Source organism: Aphelocoma coerulescens, chromosome 3, assembly GCF_041296385.1.
Source record: "Aphelocoma coerulescens isolate FSJ_1873_10779 chromosome 3, UR_Acoe_1.0, whole genome shotgun sequence".
NCBI classification, from domain to species: domain Eukaryota; kingdom Metazoa; phylum Chordata; class Aves; order Passeriformes; family Corvidae; genus Aphelocoma; species Aphelocoma coerulescens.
The window spans coordinates 67,418,764-67,443,184 of record NC_091016.1 but is presented as its reverse complement, the minus strand read 5'-3'; the positions used below and the strand labels follow the sequence as shown (position 1 = coordinate 67,443,184).

Sequence of the window (24,421 nt, the reverse complement as noted above, 5' to 3'; positions counted from 1 at the left end):
ATGTACTGCATCTATACATGCTTAAGCAACCACAGAGCAGTGTTTGGTTATTGCTTCTCTGAAAACCAAGCAATTATCACAAAATGTCAGACAGCTTATATGTAATTTTATTAAGATGCCTCTTAAAAACCAAATCAATCCAATATTTTCTTCTAACTACACAAAAATAATTTTCACAACAAGCAATATTCCTATTTTAGCATCTAAGATGCTTAAGTATTATTTCATATTCACTTTGACAGAATAGCTATTAATTCAACCTGCAATTAAGCAGCTTAAAAACCAGTTAATTAAGCAGAAAGTTGACTTCTACTGATGTTTCAGAAGCACCCACATCAGAACACAAAGCTAGAAAAAGGACTGGCAAAGGTTTGAAGTGCAGACACAAAGCCCAGTGTGGATGCATTACAGTAATGCACCACCACAGAGCTCACTCTAGCTGGAAGCTTGTAGTGGCTCCATTTTCAGAGGATTAAAGACGTGCAGTAGAAGCACCTACATTCCTGCCCTCGTGTCCAAAAAAATACCCATTCATTAGGAACTAAAGGGACAGGGACTTGAAGTGAGTCCATGCAAATGGTGTTTGGTAGAAATATATGGCCTCATTTCCTAAAACAGTTTTAGGTTCTTTTGCTAGTCATTACAGCCACACAGCTGTTCCCTTCACGCCTTCTGCATTTGAAGTACAACATCACATTTTACCATAAACTTGAGCATTTCTTTTGGTTACCCTATAGTCAATGATTACAGTACCAGAGAGGATAAGATGCTTACCAGCTCCATTAGCACATGAACTTTTAGCTTCAGCACAAACATTCAACTCAATTATTCTGTTGTGTGAATCACTGATTGTATAGCCAGACTCTCGCTTTAATGACGTCAAATCAAAGAGGTGGCCTATAGAGAGATCAGGGAACAACTTAATCTCTTTTCCAGATTCAAAATCAAGACATTTCTTTGTATTATAAGCTTTCGGGAACTTAATTTAGTAGAAAAGTGAACCAGACCCTTTTTGCCTGCTAGCTTAGAAAGGAAAACAATTCACATTAACAGAGGAAAAACTAGTTTTGAACTATAGACTATTTATGTTCCAAGGGATATTGCAGCACAAGGTATTTCTGCTGTCAGTAAGCTTGTCAGTCACTCTCCAGAGGATGTGTCACACTGCCCTTTTCTAACGAAGTCCCTCAAGAACACAAACACAGTAGTGCTGCTTCCAGCAGCCTCTTCCAGATACAAAATCCTGAGGCCTCCTCCTTACCTGTTGCAGGATTGGTTACCCGACAGTCATTTTGCACATTGCTTTTAAGAGGACATGCAGCAGCAGTGAACCATAAGAAGGTATATTCACAATCTTCAATGGCAGTTATAAGTTCTGGCTTTGATTCCTAAACACAAAACAGTGGAGAGAGTGACATCTCTATAGAGTGATAGTGTTAAGATTCCATGCCAACAGGTTTATCCCTGCAGCCTGTAGCTGAGCTCAATTCAAGCACACCAGTCCTAGAAACCAACACATCATCATGGTCCAGTGAATTTATCCAAAGTCCGAGTATTTTACTGTGATTATTTCAAATACACAACAGTAAAGAATCACTATCAGGAGAAATAAAATTAATGAGAGGAGAGCTAAAGGTAGCCTAGGCCAACAGAAAATCCAAAAGGCGATTCAAATCTCATCAAATGGAAGAGTACTTAATGGCAAGGCATACAGATGTGCAGGCATTAAGAACTACACAGCCAATAGCATTATTTACTAATTGAAACACTTCCCAACCTGCACTACATTAATCTTCAAGATGGAAGCAGATGATCTGACACTATTACAGATGACAAAATTTGTGCCAACGGACTACAAAATGATCTCTTAAAAATTGCTCAGCATCTAAAATACATGAACACAAAATCCCAGTAGAAGGAACCCACTTACAATTTTGCTTTCATCACACTTCAGGCGCAATACTGTTGTTTTCTTCCGAATTTTATCTGGACACTGATCTCCATTAATGTATTTCAGGACAAAAGTGACATTTTCCCAACGAGGACCATCAGCAACTTCCCCAAGACTGGTACATTTTGTACCCTCAATGAGGGAGGCAGCAGCATCAGAAGGGCAGGAACCTATACAAATAAACAAAAACTGCATTATCACTCCAAATGTTAATAAGGTGTACTTGCCTGGAATAAAACTCCACTACTCTACTTTCAGGTATATTATGGCTGATCTATCTCCAGGCCATTGTCCAAACCATACTCATTGGGGAGTATTTTCCCCAAAAACCACAACTAGCAGCAATTGTCTCACTTCACTTAAGGTCATGCAAAAAGTAGTGGCAGCTACCACAGTGGAAGTAGACTACTACAGAGTGGAAAGCTACAGTCTGGCCTTGCATTGCACAAAACACAGTCAATCAGAAGATGCCATACAGAAATTCTGAACTGATTATTTTAATCTTTAAGAGCTACAGCATACTTTGGATAAGAACAGAAGAGCCAGAGTGACAAAGTTATCAAGAGAAGGTAAGAGCTGCTAGTGAATCTCACCCACTAAGATGGAAATCAGGCCCACAATCTACCTTTCCCTCTGGTGCTGAAATCACACCACTGTCTCCACATACTTTGCTTTGTGATTTTTCTCACCCAGAACAGCCACCAGCAGTACTGTCTAACACTTGCCTTCCCTAGCTAGAGGAAGAACATATCTTTATTTTGCACTTACGTGTAGGACTATATGGTACTAAGGGCTTGCAGACATTAATATAGTATTTCTGGGTAGTAGCAGATACGGCAATTGCCTCCCAGTTCTCTCTATGTCGCGTCAGGGATGAAAAGTCATAGAAGTTTCCTTCGTCATCCCTGTACAAAAGATTAAAGGCACGTAAAATAATTAAGTATTTTAAAGTTGCAATTCTTAAGTTACTACAGTAATTTTAACCTGATAACTCTAAGCAGGGTATTACGCTGGGAAAAGTCGTCTGCATTGGACTCAGTGATCCCCAGAAACTTCAAATCCAGTAGAGATATATCACTGCACCAGCTATCCCCACAGAAACTGTCCATATGCAAACAGCTCTCAGCCAATGCAAGAGTAATTCCAACTTTTAATTCAAGCATGCTGGCTTTCAGTGCATGGCATGCACACACACAGTTACAGTGCACTGTTTCACCTTAGGGTAGTGACTGATAATGAGGCCAGATGTTCAAACTCTGGGCCAATTATTAGCCACATTTGACCCCACTAACCCAATCTTAATGAGCTAATACTTGGTTGTGACAGATTTAAATGACATTTTTCCTGAAGCATTCTTTGGTGGAAGTTTCAAACCGACAGTTGTAGTCTTGCTCAAATTAGATATGGTTAAATAATAACTAGACACTTCCAACAACCTAACATACTCAGCGTTCAACCATCAATAAATACATACCAAACAGTTCCCTTTTATTATTCTCCAGAAGAACGTCAAAGTATTTTTTTTCCAATTAAATTAGTTTTCAGAAGCACAGGTTGCAAACGTTATTCAAAATATTATGCATTGGCATGGAATGCTACATTAGCTGGTCAAAACACAACAGCTAAAGGAGCAGTGGTGCACTGAATTACAAGAAGGCTGTATTTGTCTCTCTCAACATACAGCTCCATTTTAGTTTTGTGGAAACAACTTACTTGTAGGAGCACTCAGTAGATTTAAGAGGTGGGCAAGCATACTGAGTATGCCACTCAAACATGTAGGTGCAGTCTGGAGTTTCCTTCAAAAATACAGGCTGAAAGAACACAAGACAAAAGTAATTTGCTTTCTCAATTAGACACATTGAAACCAAAATGTCTCAGTCGTGCTACAGGAAGATCCAGGAACATATATATTATCTTAGAGCCACACTATGCCTCTGACCAGCTGAAAAGCATGGCTTCTCCCAAACCTGAGTTTATCCACATGCACACTTCTGATAAAAGGGCAGCCATTAGGAATTGTTGCCTCCCCCATGAAATAAGAAGAGGAAAAGTACTTCTAGACACCATTGTTTAAGAACAGGAAGAGATGCACAAATACAGACAGATACTAAAAGCAATTAACCAGCTTATTTCAGTCTGGCCATGAAATACCTGCTTTGCTGCACATTAAGCCTTCTAGCTTTTATTTCTTACAAAGAAACAGCTGTTATTTATGGAAGAACATCCCTTCCTAACTTTTTCAAGAGCTTTGGTAATGATAGACGTCCCTTAAAGGAACAACATGCCCTGATTTTCCTGGGCAATGATAAAGGTACCATCCATAAATAGGAAATTCAAAACATTCTTCTTTTTTTTGTCCCCTACCAGGACCATTGAACTGCCTGTCTAACCTGTAAATTATCAGGCATGCTCACGTTCTTCACCCTACCCTTCCATACTTTAAAAAAAGAGGGCAGCTCTGGAAGACAGTATGTACAGGAAGCATGTTTTTAAACTAACCTCAGATGTAGTCTTGTCACAATAGAATAATATGGCAGTTGATCGTTCATATATTTTATGACATTTTTCTCCACTGGTGTAATTAATCATTATTAAACCATTTTTGAAAGTCAGTTTGTCTGTACGTAAGCCTAGAAGCAAAGAGTTGAGAAAAGTCAACAGTTACAGTAAACACACAACTGCAGTAATGCCTCTGGCAACAGGGTCACACAAACAGCATTAACATGCACAATTAAACTACTGATAGACAGACCTCAATCTTCCTCTAAACTTGCAATCTAGTTATTGAGTGACTACTCCAGTACAGTAAAGTTGAGCTCATTCATGACTGAGTGTCAAGGTAACTACATGTACGACATTTTATCTGCACATTGAGCAGCAGCAGTGAGGTGCTTTTATCTCATTAGATGTACAAGATTAGCAAGAACCCTTCTTCTATTACACCCTGGCTAATCTTCCCATTCCCTAGGTTTGTTTTGGTAAGTGCAGTACCTGCTACTTTCCTGAAAGTACTGTCCGTCTTCTTTACTTGACAGGATGCAACACTGTGACCCTCTGCAACACTGTGACCCTCCGCACTGCAAGGTTCTGTTATTTCTCCACAAACTCTGAAGTAGTAGTCATACTCATCTGTGCTCACTTTTATGTCTTCATTGGAAAGTGGCTTCAGGTTAAAAACGTGACCATACCTTGGATCTTTCACCTGGCAATCCTTTCCTTTAAAGAGAAGTTAAGAATTTAAAATACAACTTAAGATCTACTAGCCTTGCCAAATACAGTGGGGATAATTAAGGCTTACTAAGACAAATAAGGCCACAAAAATGAGTAGCTACTTTAGGGCCTTAACACTGAAGAACCATCTTAATTCAGCTAAGGAACTCATTTCGTGAAGTCACCAATATCTAGAACTATGTGACCATGTGTAAATGGCACATTTCTTTTGTAACTGTCACTAAAGCAAGATGCAAAAGTCACACTGTAGTTCAAAAACTACCTCAGAGTGGTCTCAAGTGCTTCCTTCAGCTGTGCTGAAGGTTAAGTACAGAATCAGAGAGACTAAGTCCAGAACTTGCTTAATTATCTAGAAAGAACAGCAAGGTCACAAAACCAAAGCAAAAGGTGTCCAAGATGTCAGTCTTGTATCTTCTTTTAACAGCTCTGAAGTTTGCTGATTTAAGAAAATAATTGGTCATAGGAAATATTTACTCCAGCTAACAAATCTACAAAGATGTATGTAAAAGAAGATTTAGGAAAATTCTTGTTTCATGAGTCTCATTAGCTGATATATGTCAGTGACTTTGCTGTTGATCAACTCCTCAGTTTTAAAGTGACTCTTTACTAAATATTCTGAAGCTTTTAAAAAAAAATCGTCAGATTGTATCACATGAACATTATGCTCTTCTCAATCATACAAGTTGGTAACAAGCTAAAGACATCAGTTTTCCTCCCTTCAAAACCACAATTCAGTCACCAGTGTCCTGCACAGTAATTATGTGTTACAGAGCAGTTTGTGAACATTCCTCATGCCATGTGAGATCACTGGCAGTTTCAATAAGGTCTAGGACTGTTGGGATAGATCCTTTACAGGAAGTCCAGATGTTTTATAAGGAATTATCTACAAGATACAATTATCTACAAAAAAAGCCTGCAAAGGCAAAAGAAGATGCCTACACACTTAACCTTCCATCTAAGAGATGATAATCAACTACCAGAACTAGAACTTGTGATTCCTTGTTGCACATCCTGGAGTCAAATGCAAACCAAGATTCTCCCACTGGTCTCTCCCCCATTGTTTAACAAGGGCCAAGTTTAAAGCCTTGCTTCCAGTCTTCAGTGAGGGATAAGGGAATGACTTGCCAGGCATAGAATCAACTCTGTTCTCATGAAACCTGATGCTTTAATATTTACTAGCAAGTCTGTCTGTGATTTAACAAGGTAGTACAATGCTTTCTCAAACCAGCATTATTACACTATCTTCTTCCCCTAGATAGGCAAGTACAATTGCCTGTCATCCTAACTTGCACTTTTAACGTTAGATAGGATTTGTAGTTAGTTTAAAGCTCAGAGTAGGCATCCCTCCACAAGCCAACACTTTTTACAGAAAGATTCACAGGGCAAGAAACCAACATAGCTTCATAAGTATTTACTACTTGTAGAGTTTGATTGAGAATTTAAAGCTCAACTAACTACACTTACCTTCTGCTTTGTGAACAGGACATGCTGCCAAGGTCCTCCAAACAAAGACAAATTCACAGTCAGTCTCTTGCTCCAACACTGGTGATCCCTGCAGAAAAGAGCCATATGAAGGAGGCTTACTACAAGTAAGCCTTACTTACACTGCAAAACAAACATGCATGGCTTTTTTTTTTTACTGCAGTTTCACAGTCTAAGATCTCCACTATCAAATTCCAGTACTCATGTTCAGCAAAGAGCTGCTTTTGGTGGCTCACAGGATTCCGGTAGTTCACTGTTGTGTTCTACAGGTTCAGTAAGGCAGACAGAGCTTTATTAAGAAGAGATAAGGAAAAACCTGGTATGTAAGTTTTTACTTTTTAGAACCAGTCTCTCAATTTTAAGAGGAGTAAGCACGGTCTATTCTGTTACCAGCACTAAAATTCTCATTAACAACAAGTAGAACAGAAAATTACCGTGGTTTGATCACACTGGAAGATTATACGTGTAGAGTAACGCTGATTATCTTTGCATGTGTCACCATTCAAGTAGATAATGCTTAATGACCCATCGGTAGCAGCCTGGGGGTTTATCTGAATGACTCCAAGGTTCTTGCTTTTATCAGCGTATTTCACACAAGATCCTATGGCACCACCTACAGGAAAAGAACTGGGTTTTAGCTCAAAGCTTTGACAACTAGAGTTAAATTTATTGTAAAATAATATAACGGTAGCTTAAGAGAGCTTTGAAGTAAACTGTTCAAACTCGTGAAGCAGAACACAACACACACATATTCATAAATACAGATAGAGACATTGTGTACCTAAAGCCTTTGAGGAATAGAACAAGTTACTGTCCTGCAAACACTGAAATCTTTCAAACTCCACTGATTTATCTGGTTCCACAGACTTGTAAAAGACTACAGTAGTGTTAAATACATTAAACTTGCTAGAAATGCAGTAAGACAGGGTATAAGCTTCTCATTCTGGCCTCATTCAGTTAGGAGGCTTCAACAACAGTTGACTTTCTGTATTAGTTTCAGCTGGGTAGAGTTAATTTTCTTCACAGTGGTGAGTATGGGGCTGTGTTTTGGATTTGTGCTGAACACAGGGCTGATAACAGATGTTTTGCTGAGCAGGGCTTACACAGAGCCAAGGCCTTTTCTGCTTTCATACTGCCACACTGGCAAGGGGGTGGGGGTGCACAGGAGGCTGGGAGGAGACACAGACGGGACAGGTGACCCAAACTGACCAAAGGGATATTCCAGACCATATGACATCATGCTCAGTATATAGACTGGGGGGAAGAAAAAGGAAGGGGGGACCATTTGGAGTGATGGCATTTGTCTTCCCAAGTCACTGTTACACATGATGCAGCCCTGCCCTCCTGGACATGGCTGAACACCTGCCTGCCCATGGGAAGCAGGGAATTAACGCCTTGTTTTGCTTTGCTTGTACGCACAGCTTATGTTTTGCCCATTAAACTGTCTTCACCTGAAACTGCTCACCTTCACCCTTCTGATTTTCTCCCCGATCCTACGAGTGAGGAAGTGAGCAAGCAGCTGCATGGGACTTGATTGCTGGCTGGGGTTAAACTATGACACTTTCCTATCTTCTTTAAAAAATAATAATAAAATCACAGAACCCAGCAATACTGCCCTCCATGCAATTTTCCCAAATGCATTCACATACATCTCAACGCGAGAATCCTGATAAGCATTAAGACTGCTCTCAGTTTGCAAAAGTTTGTTTATTAATACTCCTGAGACATGTCACCCAGGTCTAAGCTATTTCCGTGATTAAATAGACAGAGTCAATAAACTCTACTAAAATACCCAGGAACATCATTCTGACTATAAGGTCTTGCATCAGAAGCCACAAGTGAAGAAGTGCTTGCCATTTGGCTTACCAGGACATCCAGTCACATAGGGCAAGGGCTTGCAGACATTCAAGAAAAACGTTCGCTTTTTTGCTTCCTTTGAAGTGTCTATAGCAACCCATGGCTCACCCTCTTTGCTCAAGTCACTTAAGTCATACTCATTGCCAGCAGCATCTGGAAGAAATGCAGTAAACTGAGAGAACTTACAGCAGAACTGGGTTTGAAATGATACCAGTTTCACTGACAAATATACAATTCAAAATAATTTTCAGAATCCCATTAGATACGTATTATGAGAACGTACTGTTGCCACCAGAACATCACTATGCCAAATGCAGATCATAGTTCCCCTGACAGTTACTTCCCAAATGTAACTTCTCCACAATTCACAGGTGCATTTTTACAGATGTCAATACTAAATTAACTCATTTGCTTCAGAGTTGGGCTGAAGCAGCATCAGTCACAATACGGATTATTTCGTTTTCAAAGTAATTATCAGCTTTCTTGTATATACCACAACGTTTTAAATTAGCTTCTTTCCCTGTTTGTGTAAGTTAAACCTGCTTCAGTTTGCCTCCTCTCCTACCCTACAACTTCTATAAAGATTTTAAGTCTTACAAATGTCTTCACAATAGGTATATTTAAAGCCCTCCACTGACCAGAAGTTTGCTGTTCAGTTAGTCCTTCCAACACAGGACAGAGCCCACTCAAACTCCAGGTACTTACCTGTAACCTGACAATCTACAGGAGCAGGAGCACAAGCAAGAGCTGTGTGAAACTCAAAAAAAGTATCATGGACATCCAGCACTGTGTTTATCTCCTCACGCACAAACTTAAGCTCTCCAGGATATGAATCATTACAAATGAAAGTCACTCTGAACATGTCTGATGTTCCTGTAAAACAAACATTTATCTGCTGATGGTTCTGTTTGGAACATCTGAATTTAAATTCGAGCCAATACTTGACGTCACAATTTTCTAACAGTTTCTTATTACTAACTGCTTCAAGGATAACACTACCTTACTCCTTATGGGTCTTAACTATAAATATGCAAACGTTCTTTAGAAAGCTATAAAAATTGCCTAGGAGCCCCAACTACCTCTACAAATAAGAGACCAAAATGCCTTGACACATTTCAAGGACATAATTACCTTCACTGACCTGTGTTCCCTATGTTCTTTGACATATGTGAAGAAACACAAAAGCTTTAAATTACTGCTTTTAAATTACATCACACAAAGTTCTGGGTTTGGGGGTTTTGTTCGTTTGTAAGAAGTTCAGCGTAATGACTGCAGAACAAATAATACTGATCCTATCAAAGCACTATATTTTAAGCTCTGTTTAGTTCTCAAGAGGTGACAGAATTATGTAAGGGAGTATTATGTGTCATCAAAATGCTTAGTAGTGTTATAAAAACTGTAGAACCTCTCAAAGCAAAATACGTAAGAGCTCAATCATTGTTACATATTATGTACAAAAATGTCACAACTGAGAAAATAAGAGATATCACCCCAGCAATTTGTACGGAGAACAAGCACACAGAAGCATCTGAGGGTCCTGAATTCAAAACCCAGTTTTCCCCAAGTCTTTTATTGCTAAAATGTCATATTCCTTTCTATGAAGCTCAGTTTCAGTATAATTGGAGAGCAAAAACTAGATACACATTTTTTATTCGTTTTATCTGCAAAAGAGACTTAAATTCATGAAGTAGGTGTACATGAAGTATTAGAGCCCTAATTCAAAAAATTGCATACAGGAGAGTATAAGCTTACTGAAAACTGACCTTTCAGATATGAAACAACTTTAGAGAGCACTATCCATGAAACTGAAGATAAAAGCTATTACTTCACTTAGAAAAAGAGCCAGAATTAATTTTATTTGTTTTCCCAATTTGACTGTCCATTTCTCTATGCAAGGACCACTGTTTTTCATCTGCTAAGGAAAAAACCCTATACTGATTGAGTCACTTTCCTAGAGTTTTGAAATGCACATGTATTACTGAAAACTGAGCCTTTACCATTCTGTGTAGCTCTTCTTCTTCCTGAAATTTCCATATGAAACAGTTTGTTTAAGTAATTAATACCAAGCCAAACAGACTTCAGTACATGAACAAAAGAAGGAATGAAGACCAGTCATACTAAGTTTTTACAATACAAGCATCCATTTCCACTGTGTATTTCTGGAACTCACCTGATTCCACATGAAGAGGACCTCTGTAGGTAAGAGTGAGAAACCCTTCACTGGATAGAGAGAGTGTTTTGTCCAATTCCACCCGCCTCACAGGTGTCAGATTTTCTCTTTCACACCCAGCAGCTGTTTTGCCATTGATTTTACCACAATATGGCAAGTGTCCACAAATGTTTAGCTAGAAGGTTTGAAAACATGTAGATATACAGAATATTAACTGCATCAGAAAAACAAGGTCCACGTAGCCATTTCTACATCAGTAAAACTCCCTTGTCAAGAATTATTTCAAACAACATGGCTGTCTTACAGTCTGGAAACGACAGACATTTCAACTATAATACAGTAACAGTATCCTCAATCTTCGGATTACAGGGTCCACAAATTCTCCCCACTAGAGGTACAGGGTGTGGTTCAGCAAGTTCATTCTTGGCCTAAGATACCACTACAGTTTTATCTGTGACAGCCTAGGACTACTGACACATGCAGATTACATTAAAAACAATGACATGGACAGATTAATCCCTTTCTAGGCTTTCCCTGTCAATTTCTTCAGAATCAGCAGGTAAATTGGTAGTACACAACCGAGTCCATAAGGGAAAAATCATCTCAGAAAGGTAGCCTCAAAAGTGTGGCAACCTTATGTTCACCAAGAACCAGAAGTTTAACGCTTTTAAGACCATCTCAGATGAATGAAGTTATCTTTCATTCCTTCTCTCAATCACAGTGCTTTCCTGCCAACTCATATTTCCTAAGAGGACTGAGTGAAAGCTCCACTAGATCATTAAGCAAGACAAAAAAAAAGCAACAACAGCGCTCATAAACAACAGACTGCACAGTCGAAATCCTTACCGAGAAATTCCTCCCATTACCAGTAGCCGTATAGCCCTCCTCAGAAGCTAATGGCTGCAGGTTGAACAGAAAGCCAGTGTTTGGATCTCGCACAGAGCAGGACTGGAAAAAAAAAATTACAACAGAATTACTTTCTCCTCCTGCATTTCTTCTGTTTAGGTTTTACCTCTAACTTGTTTCAAGAACCGAAGTAGCGATTTAGACATATTCCTAGCCTGCATACCAGAACACCAGAATACAGCTCTGGCAGTAGCTTCATTCAATTCTTTTGTACATTTATTCAATTATTTTTGTCCACTGACATCAGCCACACCAACATATCAAAGTGGAATTTAACAGATGGAATCCATCATATATTAGTAAGAGCAAGGAAATTTTAACTGAGGACTGTCTTCACACTTATGTGTTGAGACCTGTAAAGTAGAAGCAACTGAGTAGATTTCACAGAATATTCTGCACTGAAGGGACCCACAAGGATCACTAAGTCCAACTCTTTAATGTATGGCTCGTATGGGGATCAAACAGGGATCAAACCCTCAACCTTGGTGTTATTAGCACTGTGCTCCAACCGAGCTAATCTGAGGGTTTAGTGTGAAAAAAGAAAAGTCTCATTTGATGATCTGCACAAAACAAGGACAATACATATGCTTACATATAAACTCAGTTTTACAAGCAACGTAGCAAGGGAATGAAACATTCAATTACAAGAGCAAGTAAACTGTTCTCAAGAGAAATCACCTGAATACTTTGGTCAGAAATTAGACATTTCAGAAACACTTCAAAAATAAAGCAGTAAGATATCACATGACTCCATCATGATCAACTTTAAGATTTCACTTTAGTTAGTTATCTTCAAGAGCCATTTAAACACAGCAACCAAGAGTGCTAGGAAAAAAAAAATAGTACTTTGGAACTACCAATACAATTTACATTCTCCTCTCTCACCTGAGAATCATCTTTTGTTTCCTTGATTGGGCAAGCAGCCTCAGTTTCCCATAAGAAAGTGGCCACACAATCCAGAATAGCTATAAACCGTGGGCTGCTACTCTGGAAACAGATTGCAGAGGAAGACCAGAGTAAGTGTAATAGCTACCACTTTCTCATGTTTGAGATTCCACCTTGCAAGAAACTGTCAGGTTCTTCTAAAAGACTTCACTGCAAAGGCACACAATTCCCACCCAAATTCCCTCTCCCCGATTTACACCTTGAAGGTCATCATTGAAAATTTTGTCTAGTTAATAAACACTTACCATGTCACCAAGCATTAGCCAAGAACTGAATCTCACATCCAAATGCTCAGATTAAATTCAGTATTTAATCTAGACATGTGTAACTAGATTTTATCTCAGTCTAAACTTTGAAGAGTTTTGGGGTATAATACATAGTCCATAATTTAAAAAGAAAAAAAAAAGCAAAAGTAAAACAACATAAGCCTGTTAGGCGAGGTACCAAGGTAACAGGAATATTAATTATATACACTTCATGTCAGTTTTCAGATAAAAGCAAAGCAGTTCATAACTGCTCCATGTCACAGATTTTTCACCACACCTCTTAGGCTAAAGATCATGTGGGTGATGAGAGTAAGACCTGCAGATTCACAAAACCAAGCAACCTTAAGTCTAACAATCCCCTCAGTCTAAACTTCAATATGTGGAGTTCTATCACTGAAAACTCTACAGATTTAAGAATTCTAGAATTAATAATCTACGGAGGATGCAGAACCTAAGCCTGAAGATACACTTTACAATATTCTTCCTCTTAAGAGGGTCCATAATGTTTGCAGTTTTAAGTCCTCATGTATTTTTCATGCTAATTGGACCAGTCTGAAATAGTATCGTCCATCAAAGCTGTTAGTTTTTATCTAGTTCTTATTTATGTAAAATACTGAGACATGTGCTTCTCTATCATTTAAATCAGTTTTGTTTTTATATCTCTGTTTTAACACCTCAAGAAGTCTCCCTTGTCACAAATCTGCTATACACTACACGTCTTCATGTGGTTTCATGTTACAGGATGAGAAACCTACTATGATGAAATAACAACTGGAAGATCATTTGTCCTTACAAGAGTGCCCCTGGAACAGACAAAGTGGATGGTGGTGGTATAAGTAGTTGTCTTTCCATCAGCATTGATGCACACAGAGCCATTTGCATAGGTCAGAGAAACATGTCCAGGTCTTTCAATTACTAGTTCTTTGCTGGCAACACCAAGATTACTAATAGAAGTGACTTCAGAATAAGAATCCTAGAAATAAAGAAAAGCATGTCAGCAACATTTAAAAAAATAGATACAACCAAAAAGAAAATAACCTGTATACAAGAGTATTGTAGTAGGTATCTTGAGAGTTTTGAAGATAACAAAGGTATAGAGATACCTCTACATTTCTCTCCCATTCTGTTTCACATATGTAACAGACAACCTCCACAACCGGGGGGGGGGGGGCAACAAAGAATCTTTAAACAAATTTTTTCCACAGCTGATTCTAAAACAAGCCAGAAGCAGGACAAAATATCCAGGAGGACAGCCTGTTCCTAAAGAAATGTGTATTCCTAGCAGTCTCTGAGACTCCACCAATTCATATAGAAGAGATGCAGTTTGTCTGCCTTTGAAACACAGGGCAAAAAATCATGAATGTCAAACATGACATTGGTACACTTGTAAAAATTAAAGCTTTGGTCTTTGAAGAGGTGAACAGGAGCTCTATCATTCTGCTATGGATATGCAACCAGTATGGGTACACAGAATATTCCTTTGCACAAAGAGTCAGAATTCACAAGGGTGTCTTAATCTCACTCGTGTGTTTCAATCTCACTTGTGGCAAACCAGCTCTGAGCTGGGATGGAAAGGGTACTCACAGAAACAAGCCTGTATTCCATCTGACAGACAGATGCTCGCCGGTCACATCCTCGGACAGCAATCAGGGGTCGACAGACATTTATGTAGTACTTCTTGCGCTCACCTGGTCTTGAATTATCCATGGCATACCAGTTTTCACCTCTCTTCTCAGATTTTGCTAATCTGAGCAGAAAGAGAAAGTTCTACTCTAAGAACACACATTCCTCATAGACTATCTCTACCCCTCTCAGTCTCAAGAAACAGAGCAACCTTAAGGCATTCCAGAGTAACTTTTCCCCCTCATTTTTAAGTGCTACAATTAGAAAGAATACTCCTGGGACACAGAGCACAGTTGACAAGGTCATAAGTTTTTATAAGCAAAACCATCCCAAGAAGTCAGTTTACATCCTAGGAGGCAAGTCAACGTACTAGAGGGATTTCAACACACTTGCAGTAAAGACTGTTACAACAGGTGAAGCTTCTGGTGCTGTCTACACAGGAAACCAACTTCAGCCAGAACACCAAACTAGAATAGCTAAGTTACACTGCATGTGTCACTTTCCTACCTTGACAAGTCATACTGGTCCATGGTGTTGCGATCAGTCACAACACATTCCAGTGGAATTTCTGGACAAGCATGTTCAGTGTACCATCTGAAGTTGTAGGTATAGCTATCTTCTTTCTACAAATGAGCAGAATAGGTCAGAGAGGGTTTCCACACAGACGACTTTGCAACTCATAGCTACTCCTTTATATGTCAAGCTTGCCATCTCCCCTTGGTTTTGGAATATACATTCTCAGACTGATTTGTGTTGGTCTGTCCTGTTATAGATCTTGTCATTCCCTGTGTCACCAAAAATGCTCTTGCCAAAAAAATCTGCTCTGGTTCTGTTAAACTGCTCTCTGCTATGTTACAGGACACACAGTCCTACCGTTTGTTACTTCTCAGCCAGTTTGGCTTTTTCCCAGCTAGAAATAAAAGATGATCAAAAGCACTAACAATTACATGGCCCAGGGACTAGAGGAGAGTGAGGTAAGAATCTGGATCCAGGTAAACAGTTTAGTGTTCACTGGCCAAGGTAAGCTTTATGGCTGCAACAAGAGGTAAATATACCAAGAGAAATAACTATTTCTTTTAGTCTGCTTTATAGGTACTGGATATTTCCACACATAACACTCTGCTTGTACTGACCTAGTAGTTATTCTTGTCAGTATTTTAGGATGGAGATCTTTCCTTTCTTCATATAGAACTTCTTACCTGATATTCAGGCTGACCTATTCCAGCATCATGGTCACACAGGAAAGTTATAAGGGTAGATCGCTGTATTTTATTCTCATTGTTGTATGCTGTACCATTTTTGTAGGTCAACTGAATCAGGCCATCATAATATGAAAGTTTGGAACTGGGCAGTCCAAGACTCCAAGACTGATCCTTACTAGAAAAGAAAAAGTGAGTTTTGAGAGTGAACAGAATGCAAAATTAATTCTGTCTCTAAGAGAAGTCCTACAAATAGTAACCACACAAGTAGGTTTATACAAGACACTACAGCAAGATGTAATAATAAAATAAGGTTGATTAGACCTCAGTGAGCTGGGATAAAAAGAATGCTGCCAAAAGGAAACTTAAAACATGAACAGAAAAAGGAAAGGAAGTTACATATTGCTTAGGTATCTGGAAAACTTTAATACTCCCTTCTCTAAAAAGAGTGACAATACCATCAAGTTCTCATTCTCCAAGGCAGAAGTCAAACTGCAGACACCCTCAACTTGGGGTCAAACTGGCCTCATCCAATTACATATGGGCAGTGAAGACCTAGCACTGCACAACAGCTCTTCGCTAGGTATCAGCTTTGGTTCAGGAGTGTTTCTTCACTCTGACTTAACATTGACTCTATCAGACCTAGCTTGACCATCTTCCCCTGAAGAACATTTTAAGGGTCTGCAGTGAACTCTCCTTGGCTGGAAGTAACTCAGATAGAGCCAGCTCATACACAGCTGCAAGTGTTTGTCCTGTACCCCATCTCTGACCTGGAACCTGAAATGTAGAGATACTACCTCAGACATAGTTTGTAGGAGGCAAAAGCAATGATGCTGTCAGAGTAGCAGTACACACTGGGACCATGCCTGCGCAGCACATTCAGTAATGGAGATCATAAAATTGTTAAGGTTGGAAAAGACCTCCCAGATCATCAAGTCCAATCACCATCAACTTAGCACCACCACCAAATCTTTACCACTAAACCATGTCCTCAAGTCCATATCCACACATTTTTTGAACACTTCCAGGGATGGCAATTCCACCACTACCTTGGGCAGCCTGTTTCAATGCTTGACAACCCTTTCCATGAAGAAATTTTTCCTACTATCTAGTCGAAACCTCCACTGGCACAACCTGAGCCCATATGGTGCAACACCCAAACTCTGGGCTTCACCTCTGCCTAAGGCAGCCACTGCTCATGCCAAGGGCAGCAAGCTCACATTCTTTAGGCCAGCTCCTGGAATACAGCTGACTCTCAATCTCTGGCTTGTAGGTTGCCTTAATACAGCTGCAGTAGTTAATCTAGAGTTTACAGTGCCTATGGATAACAAAAGGGAGAGCAATGGGCACATTCCATCTCACAAGTTAGCTGTAAGTAAGATCACATGTATGCGCATTTGGCTTGAAACAGCTGGCAGTGTAATTACTGCAAATTATATGCAAATTACCTGAGTCTACTACAGGTAGCCCAGTAATTACTTTACATGCAAATTGTTCATTGTTGCACACAGACAACAACACATCACGCAACGAGAGATCTCTTACAGACAACAGAATTAGTTACTCACCTTTGCGTTACTTGGCAAGCTGCTGATTTTGTGTGACACAGGTCATCAGGCAGGCTGCCACAGATGCTTATGTAAAACAAGTACTCCACAGTGTCAACCATATAGTAACTTTTTGCCTTGGCCAGAGGTGATAAATCAAAAGAGAAGCCTAATCAGGAAGGAATAAACTTTATCAGTTCGATTTTGTTCTGATGTCTCTCACAGGTTTTGATTCAGTCAGTCACATGGCTAGTTCATCTCCCCTTGAGTAAGTCTCCTTCTATGTAATTACTGTTCCAGAAACAAAATGGACAAACTAAAAGCATGATTTCTTTACTTCAGTAAAATGTGCATTTCATCTATTTTCCTGCATTCACTAGCGGAGTATTAAGCTCATGCTGTTCTGATCTTCCATATGCACGTACTTAAAACTGTGGGTGCTTATAGCATTAGGCTGAACTCACGTTAGTCTTGAGCATCAAAAGGACTTACTGGTTGTGGCACAAGTTGTATCCCTAATGACCTTTCAATTTGCTGAACAGAAATACATACCTGCCTGAGGATCAGAGACTTGACAGTCATCTCCTTCAGTTTTAGACAGGACACAGGCAGCAGCAGTATACCAGTCAAATGCATACGAACACTCACGCTCAGCCATCAAGATTGGAGCACTTTCTAGATCACCTGGTATCACAAGAGCAACGTGTTATGCATACAGACAGCCAGGCTGCCAACAGGAACTAGGAATCTACACCTAAGAACATTAATTTCCCCTGAAAAGCAGGCCAAGATAACTGTTAAAGTACCTCTTCTTTGAAAATGGAATCAAAATTATTTTTCATTAAGTCTTTGCATTCTTCTCCCCAAAATAAAATTTTAACCCAGAAGTAAAGGTGGAGGGCTCAATCTGCTCCTGAGAACTATCACAGTATTTGAAAAAATGTCTACTTTGACACACTAAACTGGTGTGTTTATAGCAAAGCAATAGCTGTATTAGGAAATAGTGCATAATCTGATCCTAAAAGCCAGCACACTTGGAAGTTTCAACTTCCTAAGGCTGGGGTAGAAGAACACAGGTTTTCTGTTTCCTTGAGAGACAGTTAACTATTAGACTATCGCAATCAACATGAACAATATTAACTTCTGCAAATGTTTCTGCTTTTCATAAAACTGCCAGCAGTTTAGATACAAACCATACTTATTGGAAAAGAAGGCTAAAGTATCTGATCTCAGTTCAGAACGACTCTTTCCCATCAAGACAATCTAGGGAAAGAAAGTGCTTCGTATAGCTTCCAGATATTTGTGGAGTTTTAAACACTTAAACATACTTCAGTCATGTTTGGAAGAATCTTATTTCAAGAGACCTACTCAAGGGTTTTTAAAGAGTACTTGAATAACAGGTAAACAGAACTAAATACCTACAATTACATTGCCATCATTCAAACAAACCACGATACTTCAAGCTTTTTCACAGAAAGAGATAAAAGACAAAATCACATGCTAATATTTAGCACTTGTGTCTGGGCTTATTAGATGACCTTCAGTTTTTAACTGGATCGATGAACAGGGCGTGGATGTTCTCACCTGGTCTGCATATTAGAGTGAGTACTGTTTGGATTTTTTCTTTAGAACCACAGCTGTCTCCATTTGAATAGATAAGTTGAATATTTTCTCCAACCTTTTTAGGAGAAGATACAAATGTTCCAAGATTCTTACTGTTGTTTTGCTTATCTGTAAAGACAGTAAATACAGAACATTTTTTTCTCTGAAAAGAAGTGAAGCTTCTGTTAGATACTAAGACTTTCCATTTGTCTAGTTAATGAGAAAACATTGATTTTTACCTTGCCAAACCATGCTACAAAGCCTATGGCTCTTTAGTTAGAAAAAGCTACTTGCATTATTTCTTCAGGCCTCTTTGAGATCAGAAGAGAAACATGCTCCTAACTTCTGTTTCCTTGAATAAATGAAGGCACTCAGGACAACCAACCCCATTTGCAGAGAAAGTGACAAGCCTTCAGAGGCTTAAAAAAACAACGAACCAAAAAAACTCCAGAAACACCATGAACAAAAACCCCTGACTCACCTACAGAGCAAATAGCAGCACCATCTGAACAGCTGGAAGCTCCTCCTCTCTTCCACACTTTATGGCAGACATTGATGTAGTAATGTTTCCTTTCTAGCTCTGAAAAGCTACTGTCCACAGCTTCCCAGTTCTGGGCTGACTCTGAAATACAGAGGGTTGTTAAGAACAAGTCATCTGGCTAAATTGTTCCAGCATCTCCATGCCAAAATGCCTTTTATTATGGAGGACCCCGCATTTCTGTGATGACCTCTCCTTCAGAGCATCCCCCAGCACACAGAAGCCCTAATCTCAGCTCCATTCCCCCACCAGCTGAGATTATACCTGCATCTGTCCCATGAAGCCATAGCTGCCAAATCCTGCTATTTCTGGATGGGTCCAAAGGTATTCCCTTTGCACAAACCACTGGGTGGAAGCTGCTGAGCCATGGTAGGTTCTGACTAGCACTGGTTGCCCAGAGAGATGCCCCATCCCTGGAAGTGTTCAAGGTCAGGTTGGATGGGGCTTTGAGCAAACTGTCTAGTGGAAGGTGTGCCTGCCCATGACAGAGGTGTTGGGCTAGATGATCGTTAATGGTCCCTTCCAGCCCAAACTGTGATTCTGTGACTTAAAACCACTTAAGATGGCAGCAACCAAGGCAGTCATTGACATGGCTACTTTCATAAGGCACTCGAGTCTGTTTGGAATGAGGGAAGCAAACACCAGCATCCCAGAAATTCACTAAGAACAGCAAAAGCTGACTAATATTCAGCTAAAGAATAGCACTAGAGATGTTATGTAAACTCAGGACAAAAGTAACTGAAAACTGGTTTTCATTGCCATACCTGAACTGCGGATAAGAGGTGACAAGTCATAGTGTTTTCTCTTATCAGTAACTCTGCAAAGGAGATCTTTTTTCTCTTTAACACATGCATATTTTGTATCCCAAGTAAAAAAATAGGTGCAGTCAACTTCACCGGTGAATACTGGCATTCCTTTACCATCATTACCTTAACACAGAAAGCAGATGAACAGATATTAGGTTTCTAGTGGGGGAAGGGGAAAAAAGCAAGGAGACTTGAGGACTAGCAATGAGCAAGGAAGACAAAAAATCCCTTTGCTGCAGAGGACTTGCATTTCTGGGGTTTTTTTACCGTTGGCAAGGAAAAAAAAAAGGCTCTTTTATACTTCCATCTTCTCAATCATCAGTGTAAATTTAGACTAGCAGTGCTACTACACAGCACATCCTGCTAGACATTGAAATTACTGCTTACTGTAACAATATTAATTTCTTGTGTTAGCTATGGCTCAAAGCAAGCATTCATTTGAGCATAAAGTCTACTAGCAAGCACAAAAGTCAAACCCTGAGCAGAGCTGTCACAGCTTGGTAAACTCACCTGCTGTTTCATTGCACTCGAAGTTAATGACAGTCATTCTCTGAAAGCCGGAACTACAGGTATCCCCGTTCGGATAAATTAAAGTGAGATCCCCATCGGAGTATCTGGGTAAGAAGTCAGTTTTAGATAGAAATGTGGGGTCAGACAATCACACAGTGCTCTTCACATAACAGAAGTCACATTCTTGTTCATTTATTAATTGTCTCACTCCATGGGAAAACAAATGCTAGTTCAACATCAATACTGGCATTTCTACAGCAACGATGGCTTGCATCCCCTGATTTTTCTGATCACTTTTCATTAATTTCTATAGAGTTTAAAGAATGCTCTAAAGCTCCTCTAGATATGGTGGAATATCTTTTCCCATTAGTTTATTGCATGGCTGTTTTTGCAAGTGGAGGAAGTCATACTTCCTGGAAGATCACTGCAACAAATCTGTCACAGACAAAATGGAAGATTGTATCGACATGAATTAATCTCTGTTTTACAATCTCACGCAAACTATTGTCCCTATGTACCACTTGGGAATCAGCTTCTTCTGATACTACTTTACATGTAAAACATGAAAAAAGGAGGACAATAGGCAGTACAGCACAATCTGCAATTGGGACAACTAGGTCAGTGGAAGTCTTCCTCTCTACACAATGGCCTCTGCCAACCTCACCAGTGCCTCTGTTTGCTAATGCTATCCTGGTATACTGTTACAGTTTTTCTAACAAAAAAGTGAGCAAAAATGCTTGCATTTTGTATCAACTATTGGTTACATGATAAGCAAGTAAGCATCAAAGCAGAAAACAAAGACCAGTCAGACCAGTTAGCAGGGCTAAAGAGCACTTACACACCTTAGGGTTTGGTTCGCAAATCTTCCTGCCACTTTTTTCTGGTTATTTGAACGTTTTACTTGGCAAGATGAAATATATTGTGTACCGTCCTTGCAGTTACCTGCAGTGGTTTTCCCACATACATTCAAGTAATAGAAATACTCCTCTTTGTCATCTTTGGCAAAATAGGGTGAGACATACTCTGAATGAATAACAAACAAAAAAGTGTTTTAACACACATCAGGACAGACATGAAACTCCATATATCTACAGAGGACATTTTTTCTGCCCCTAAATATGGAAATACAAAACTGGCTAGTAACAACCACAAACACAAAAGAAAAATATTGAGCTTACCTGAAAATTGTTTAAGTGGACTTAAATCAATGGAAATATCATGTTGCTCATTAGTCAGAAGACAGCTCTTACTCTCCAGGTAATCCCTGTGACAGGCATATTCAGTAACCCACTCAATTTCATAGCGACAATTTGTTTTTGCTGTAAGTTTGGGACCTGCACTCTGATACAGAAGTGAACAGAATTTGAGTTATAAGTAGAGTTACTTGAAATATGCAAGCAACAGTATCACATTCCTTTAAGATCAGTAACAACTACTTCACCACTAAATTACATAAGATGTGCAAACATTGTTTCTGGCCTTTCAGAAACGGGTGTTACAGTGATGTGGCAAACTATTACAAGTCTATGCAGAAGTAAAGCATCAGACATTAGCAGCAGGACAGGAGAAGCAACAGTACTTTAAAAAGTACTTTTCCTTAATGTGTTGGGAAAAGTAAAGATGCAAAAATCCAAATGGCCTAAGCTTGCATTGTGTTTGCCTCTGAGAAGTTCTCAGCACAGGGAATAGAGATCAAATGTTCTCCGAAAGCAAAGTAGACTTTTAGGCACTGGTGTTTTAGCAACTTTGATTCCCTTGGTCCAAATCAAGACACAGACATTTGAGAACTCTTTAAGCCAACACTTCAACAGATGAGTTTTCATCTGACAGTAGTGAAATACTTTTGCACATCCAGGAGAAGCAGCAGTCTTGGTTTTCCTCACTTCAAAGTGAGACGTTAGAAATTCAAATTGTTTCATAAATTTGCATTTCTGCCATCCACTGGAACAACTGGCAGATACACAGGTATCAGGTCAGTTACAGGCACAAGTATCACCAGTAATTATTTCCCATACTACAAGAGTGCATAGCTATAGCAAGGTAGTACAAAGTGACAGTAGACAAGAGTCGGGTTTGTTTCTGCAGCAATGAGAGTTAAGTATGGTACCTATCTAGGACAGATGATGGACTAAACATTAAACCAAGAATTACCCAGACAAGAGTTCCCTCCTCATTAACCTGCAATGAAAAGCATCATTATTTGAAATGGTAGAGCATTAGCATTTGTCACTTCAGCCCAATTCAAGGAGTGTAGGTTGCTGAAATTACCCAGCATCACATCGAAGTGACCATCACACTGCATTCAAGTTAGGCTAAGACAGTGTCCTACATAGACTGAGCTGTTGCTTAACACTACACTTAACTTTTATTTGAAGTTAAAAATAATTCAGGAGCCTGCTTAGTAAAAGACAGACTCTTGCCATTCAATGACACTTACTAGCTACTATTTTTCCCCTGAGGAAGAACAGATTAATAGAGACCAAGTACCACACAACAGCTCTAAGCACGGCCATCCTGACTGAAGAGGAAGAGTGCTCATTAGTAAGCAAAGCTCTATGCCAAGGATTAACTCTACACCAAGCCCATCCTATGCTTAGAAAAAAGCCTTGAACCTTTAAAGGGACAACCAAATTCACCAATACAAGAGACAACACACTCCTGGGGAAATTTTTTTCAAGTTCTTGTTACTTCTTAAGTTCTAGAAGACTTTAAAGACCATATCTAGAATCTCACACTCTTCACAAGCTACAAGCCAAGAATATTTATGCTTTCTTCAGGCCTGAATAAAAATTAAAGATAAGGCACAAAAAAGTTAGAACCAACCAGTTAACACAGAGTAAAACACTGAAGTTACCTCTTCTCCCCTCTTTGATGGGCAAACAAAAGTGATTGTGACTGCTGGATTATGGCCTAGGCAGAAGGCTGGACTTTCTTCATCGTGCTTGTATTGTCTCTCATAACTCAATACAAGCCTAGAAATAGAAAATAACAAACCAAAAAGACAATTAAGACGCTGCACCGTACAGAAGAAGGATATTCTTGAAACACTCAATATTTGCTAGACTCTCAGGCAGAATATACCAATGTAGCCCTGCTCCTGAAAGCAACTTAACTTTTATAAGGTACTCATTCCTTTAATCTTAAAATTAATTAAAAATAAAGATTAAAACAGTCCCAGCAAAATGACTTAATACAGTGTCTTCTGGTACCCTACTCAAGACTATGCTGATTGCCTTGTAACCCATATTATACCAAGAATTTAAGCTATAGTCACAGGAACACTCGCAGTTTTGCTCTCAAAACTGCTGCTGGAGAGCAGCTGTGGCAAAAGTTCTTGTGAGTTTTGGAAGTAATACCCACTCAGGTTTTGCCAGATTCCTATACTTTACCATTTCTCTATGTATAAACTCTTCCCATTCTGCCCCCAGAATTAACAGCAAAATGAACTCATCAGGAAACTGACAGGAGCAAGGCAACTGGGTCAGATCAGGTGAGAGTAGGAGAATAAGACATGGTAATTATCTGACAGGGAGGGACAAATAGCAAGATGACTTGGATGAGAGAACAGGAAGATCACCACAACTTCCCAGCTATGCGTTATTATTCTATGCAGTTTAACAGGCAGAAGACAACAGCTCCCAGAGCAGAGACATTCTGGCTTCAGATAAGCCACACCTCTAGCTGACCCTTCTGTACCTCAGGACACAGATATCCAATCACCTTACTCCTTCCCAGGCCACCCTAGTCTGATAGAACACATACAGTGAATATTCCTGAAGCAATGAAGA

At 39.4% G+C, this 24,421-nt stretch overlaps 1 protein-coding gene across 1 annotated transcript in view; it reads right to left on the bottom strand.

The window, feature by feature from the left end:
• IGF2R (insulin like growth factor 2 receptor) overlaps positions 1–24,421 on the bottom strand; it is a 57,590-nt gene that overhangs the window by 15,160 nt on the left and 18,009 nt on the right. The window contains exons 7-33 of the mRNA XM_069010706.1: positions 23,488–23,605; positions 21,812–21,974; positions 21,476–21,656; positions 20,634–20,737; positions 20,082–20,246; positions 19,261–19,401; positions 18,762–18,908; positions 17,730–17,861; positions 17,199–17,346; positions 15,631–15,808; positions 14,939–15,054; positions 14,393–14,555; positions 13,602–13,781; positions 12,483–12,584; positions 11,538–11,639; positions 10,692–10,866; positions 9,227–9,394; positions 8,531–8,674; positions 7,099–7,277; positions 6,647–6,734; positions 4,943–5,167; positions 4,451–4,581; positions 3,665–3,762; positions 2,720–2,856; positions 1,931–2,121; positions 1,262–1,388; positions 775–897 (exon numbers count right to left, since the gene is read on the bottom strand). Coding sequence (XP_068866807.1) covers positions 775–897; positions 1,262–1,388; positions 1,931–2,121; positions 2,720–2,856; positions 3,665–3,762; positions 4,451–4,581; positions 4,943–5,167; positions 6,647–6,734; positions 7,099–7,277; positions 8,531–8,674; positions 9,227–9,394; positions 10,692–10,866; positions 11,538–11,639; positions 12,483–12,584; positions 13,602–13,781; positions 14,393–14,555; positions 14,939–15,054; positions 15,631–15,808; positions 17,199–17,346; positions 17,730–17,861; positions 18,762–18,908; positions 19,261–19,401; positions 20,082–20,246; positions 20,634–20,737; positions 21,476–21,656; positions 21,812–21,974; positions 23,488–23,605 — 3,926 coding nt within the window. The remainder of the gene's footprint in view (positions 1–774; positions 898–1,261; positions 1,389–1,930; positions 2,122–2,719; positions 2,857–3,664; positions 3,763–4,450; positions 4,582–4,942; positions 5,168–6,646; positions 6,735–7,098; positions 7,278–8,530; positions 8,675–9,226; positions 9,395–10,691; positions 10,867–11,537; positions 11,640–12,482; positions 12,585–13,601; positions 13,782–14,392; positions 14,556–14,938; positions 15,055–15,630; positions 15,809–17,198; positions 17,347–17,729; positions 17,862–18,761; positions 18,909–19,260; positions 19,402–20,081; positions 20,247–20,633; positions 20,738–21,475; positions 21,657–21,811; positions 21,975–23,487; positions 23,606–24,421) is intronic.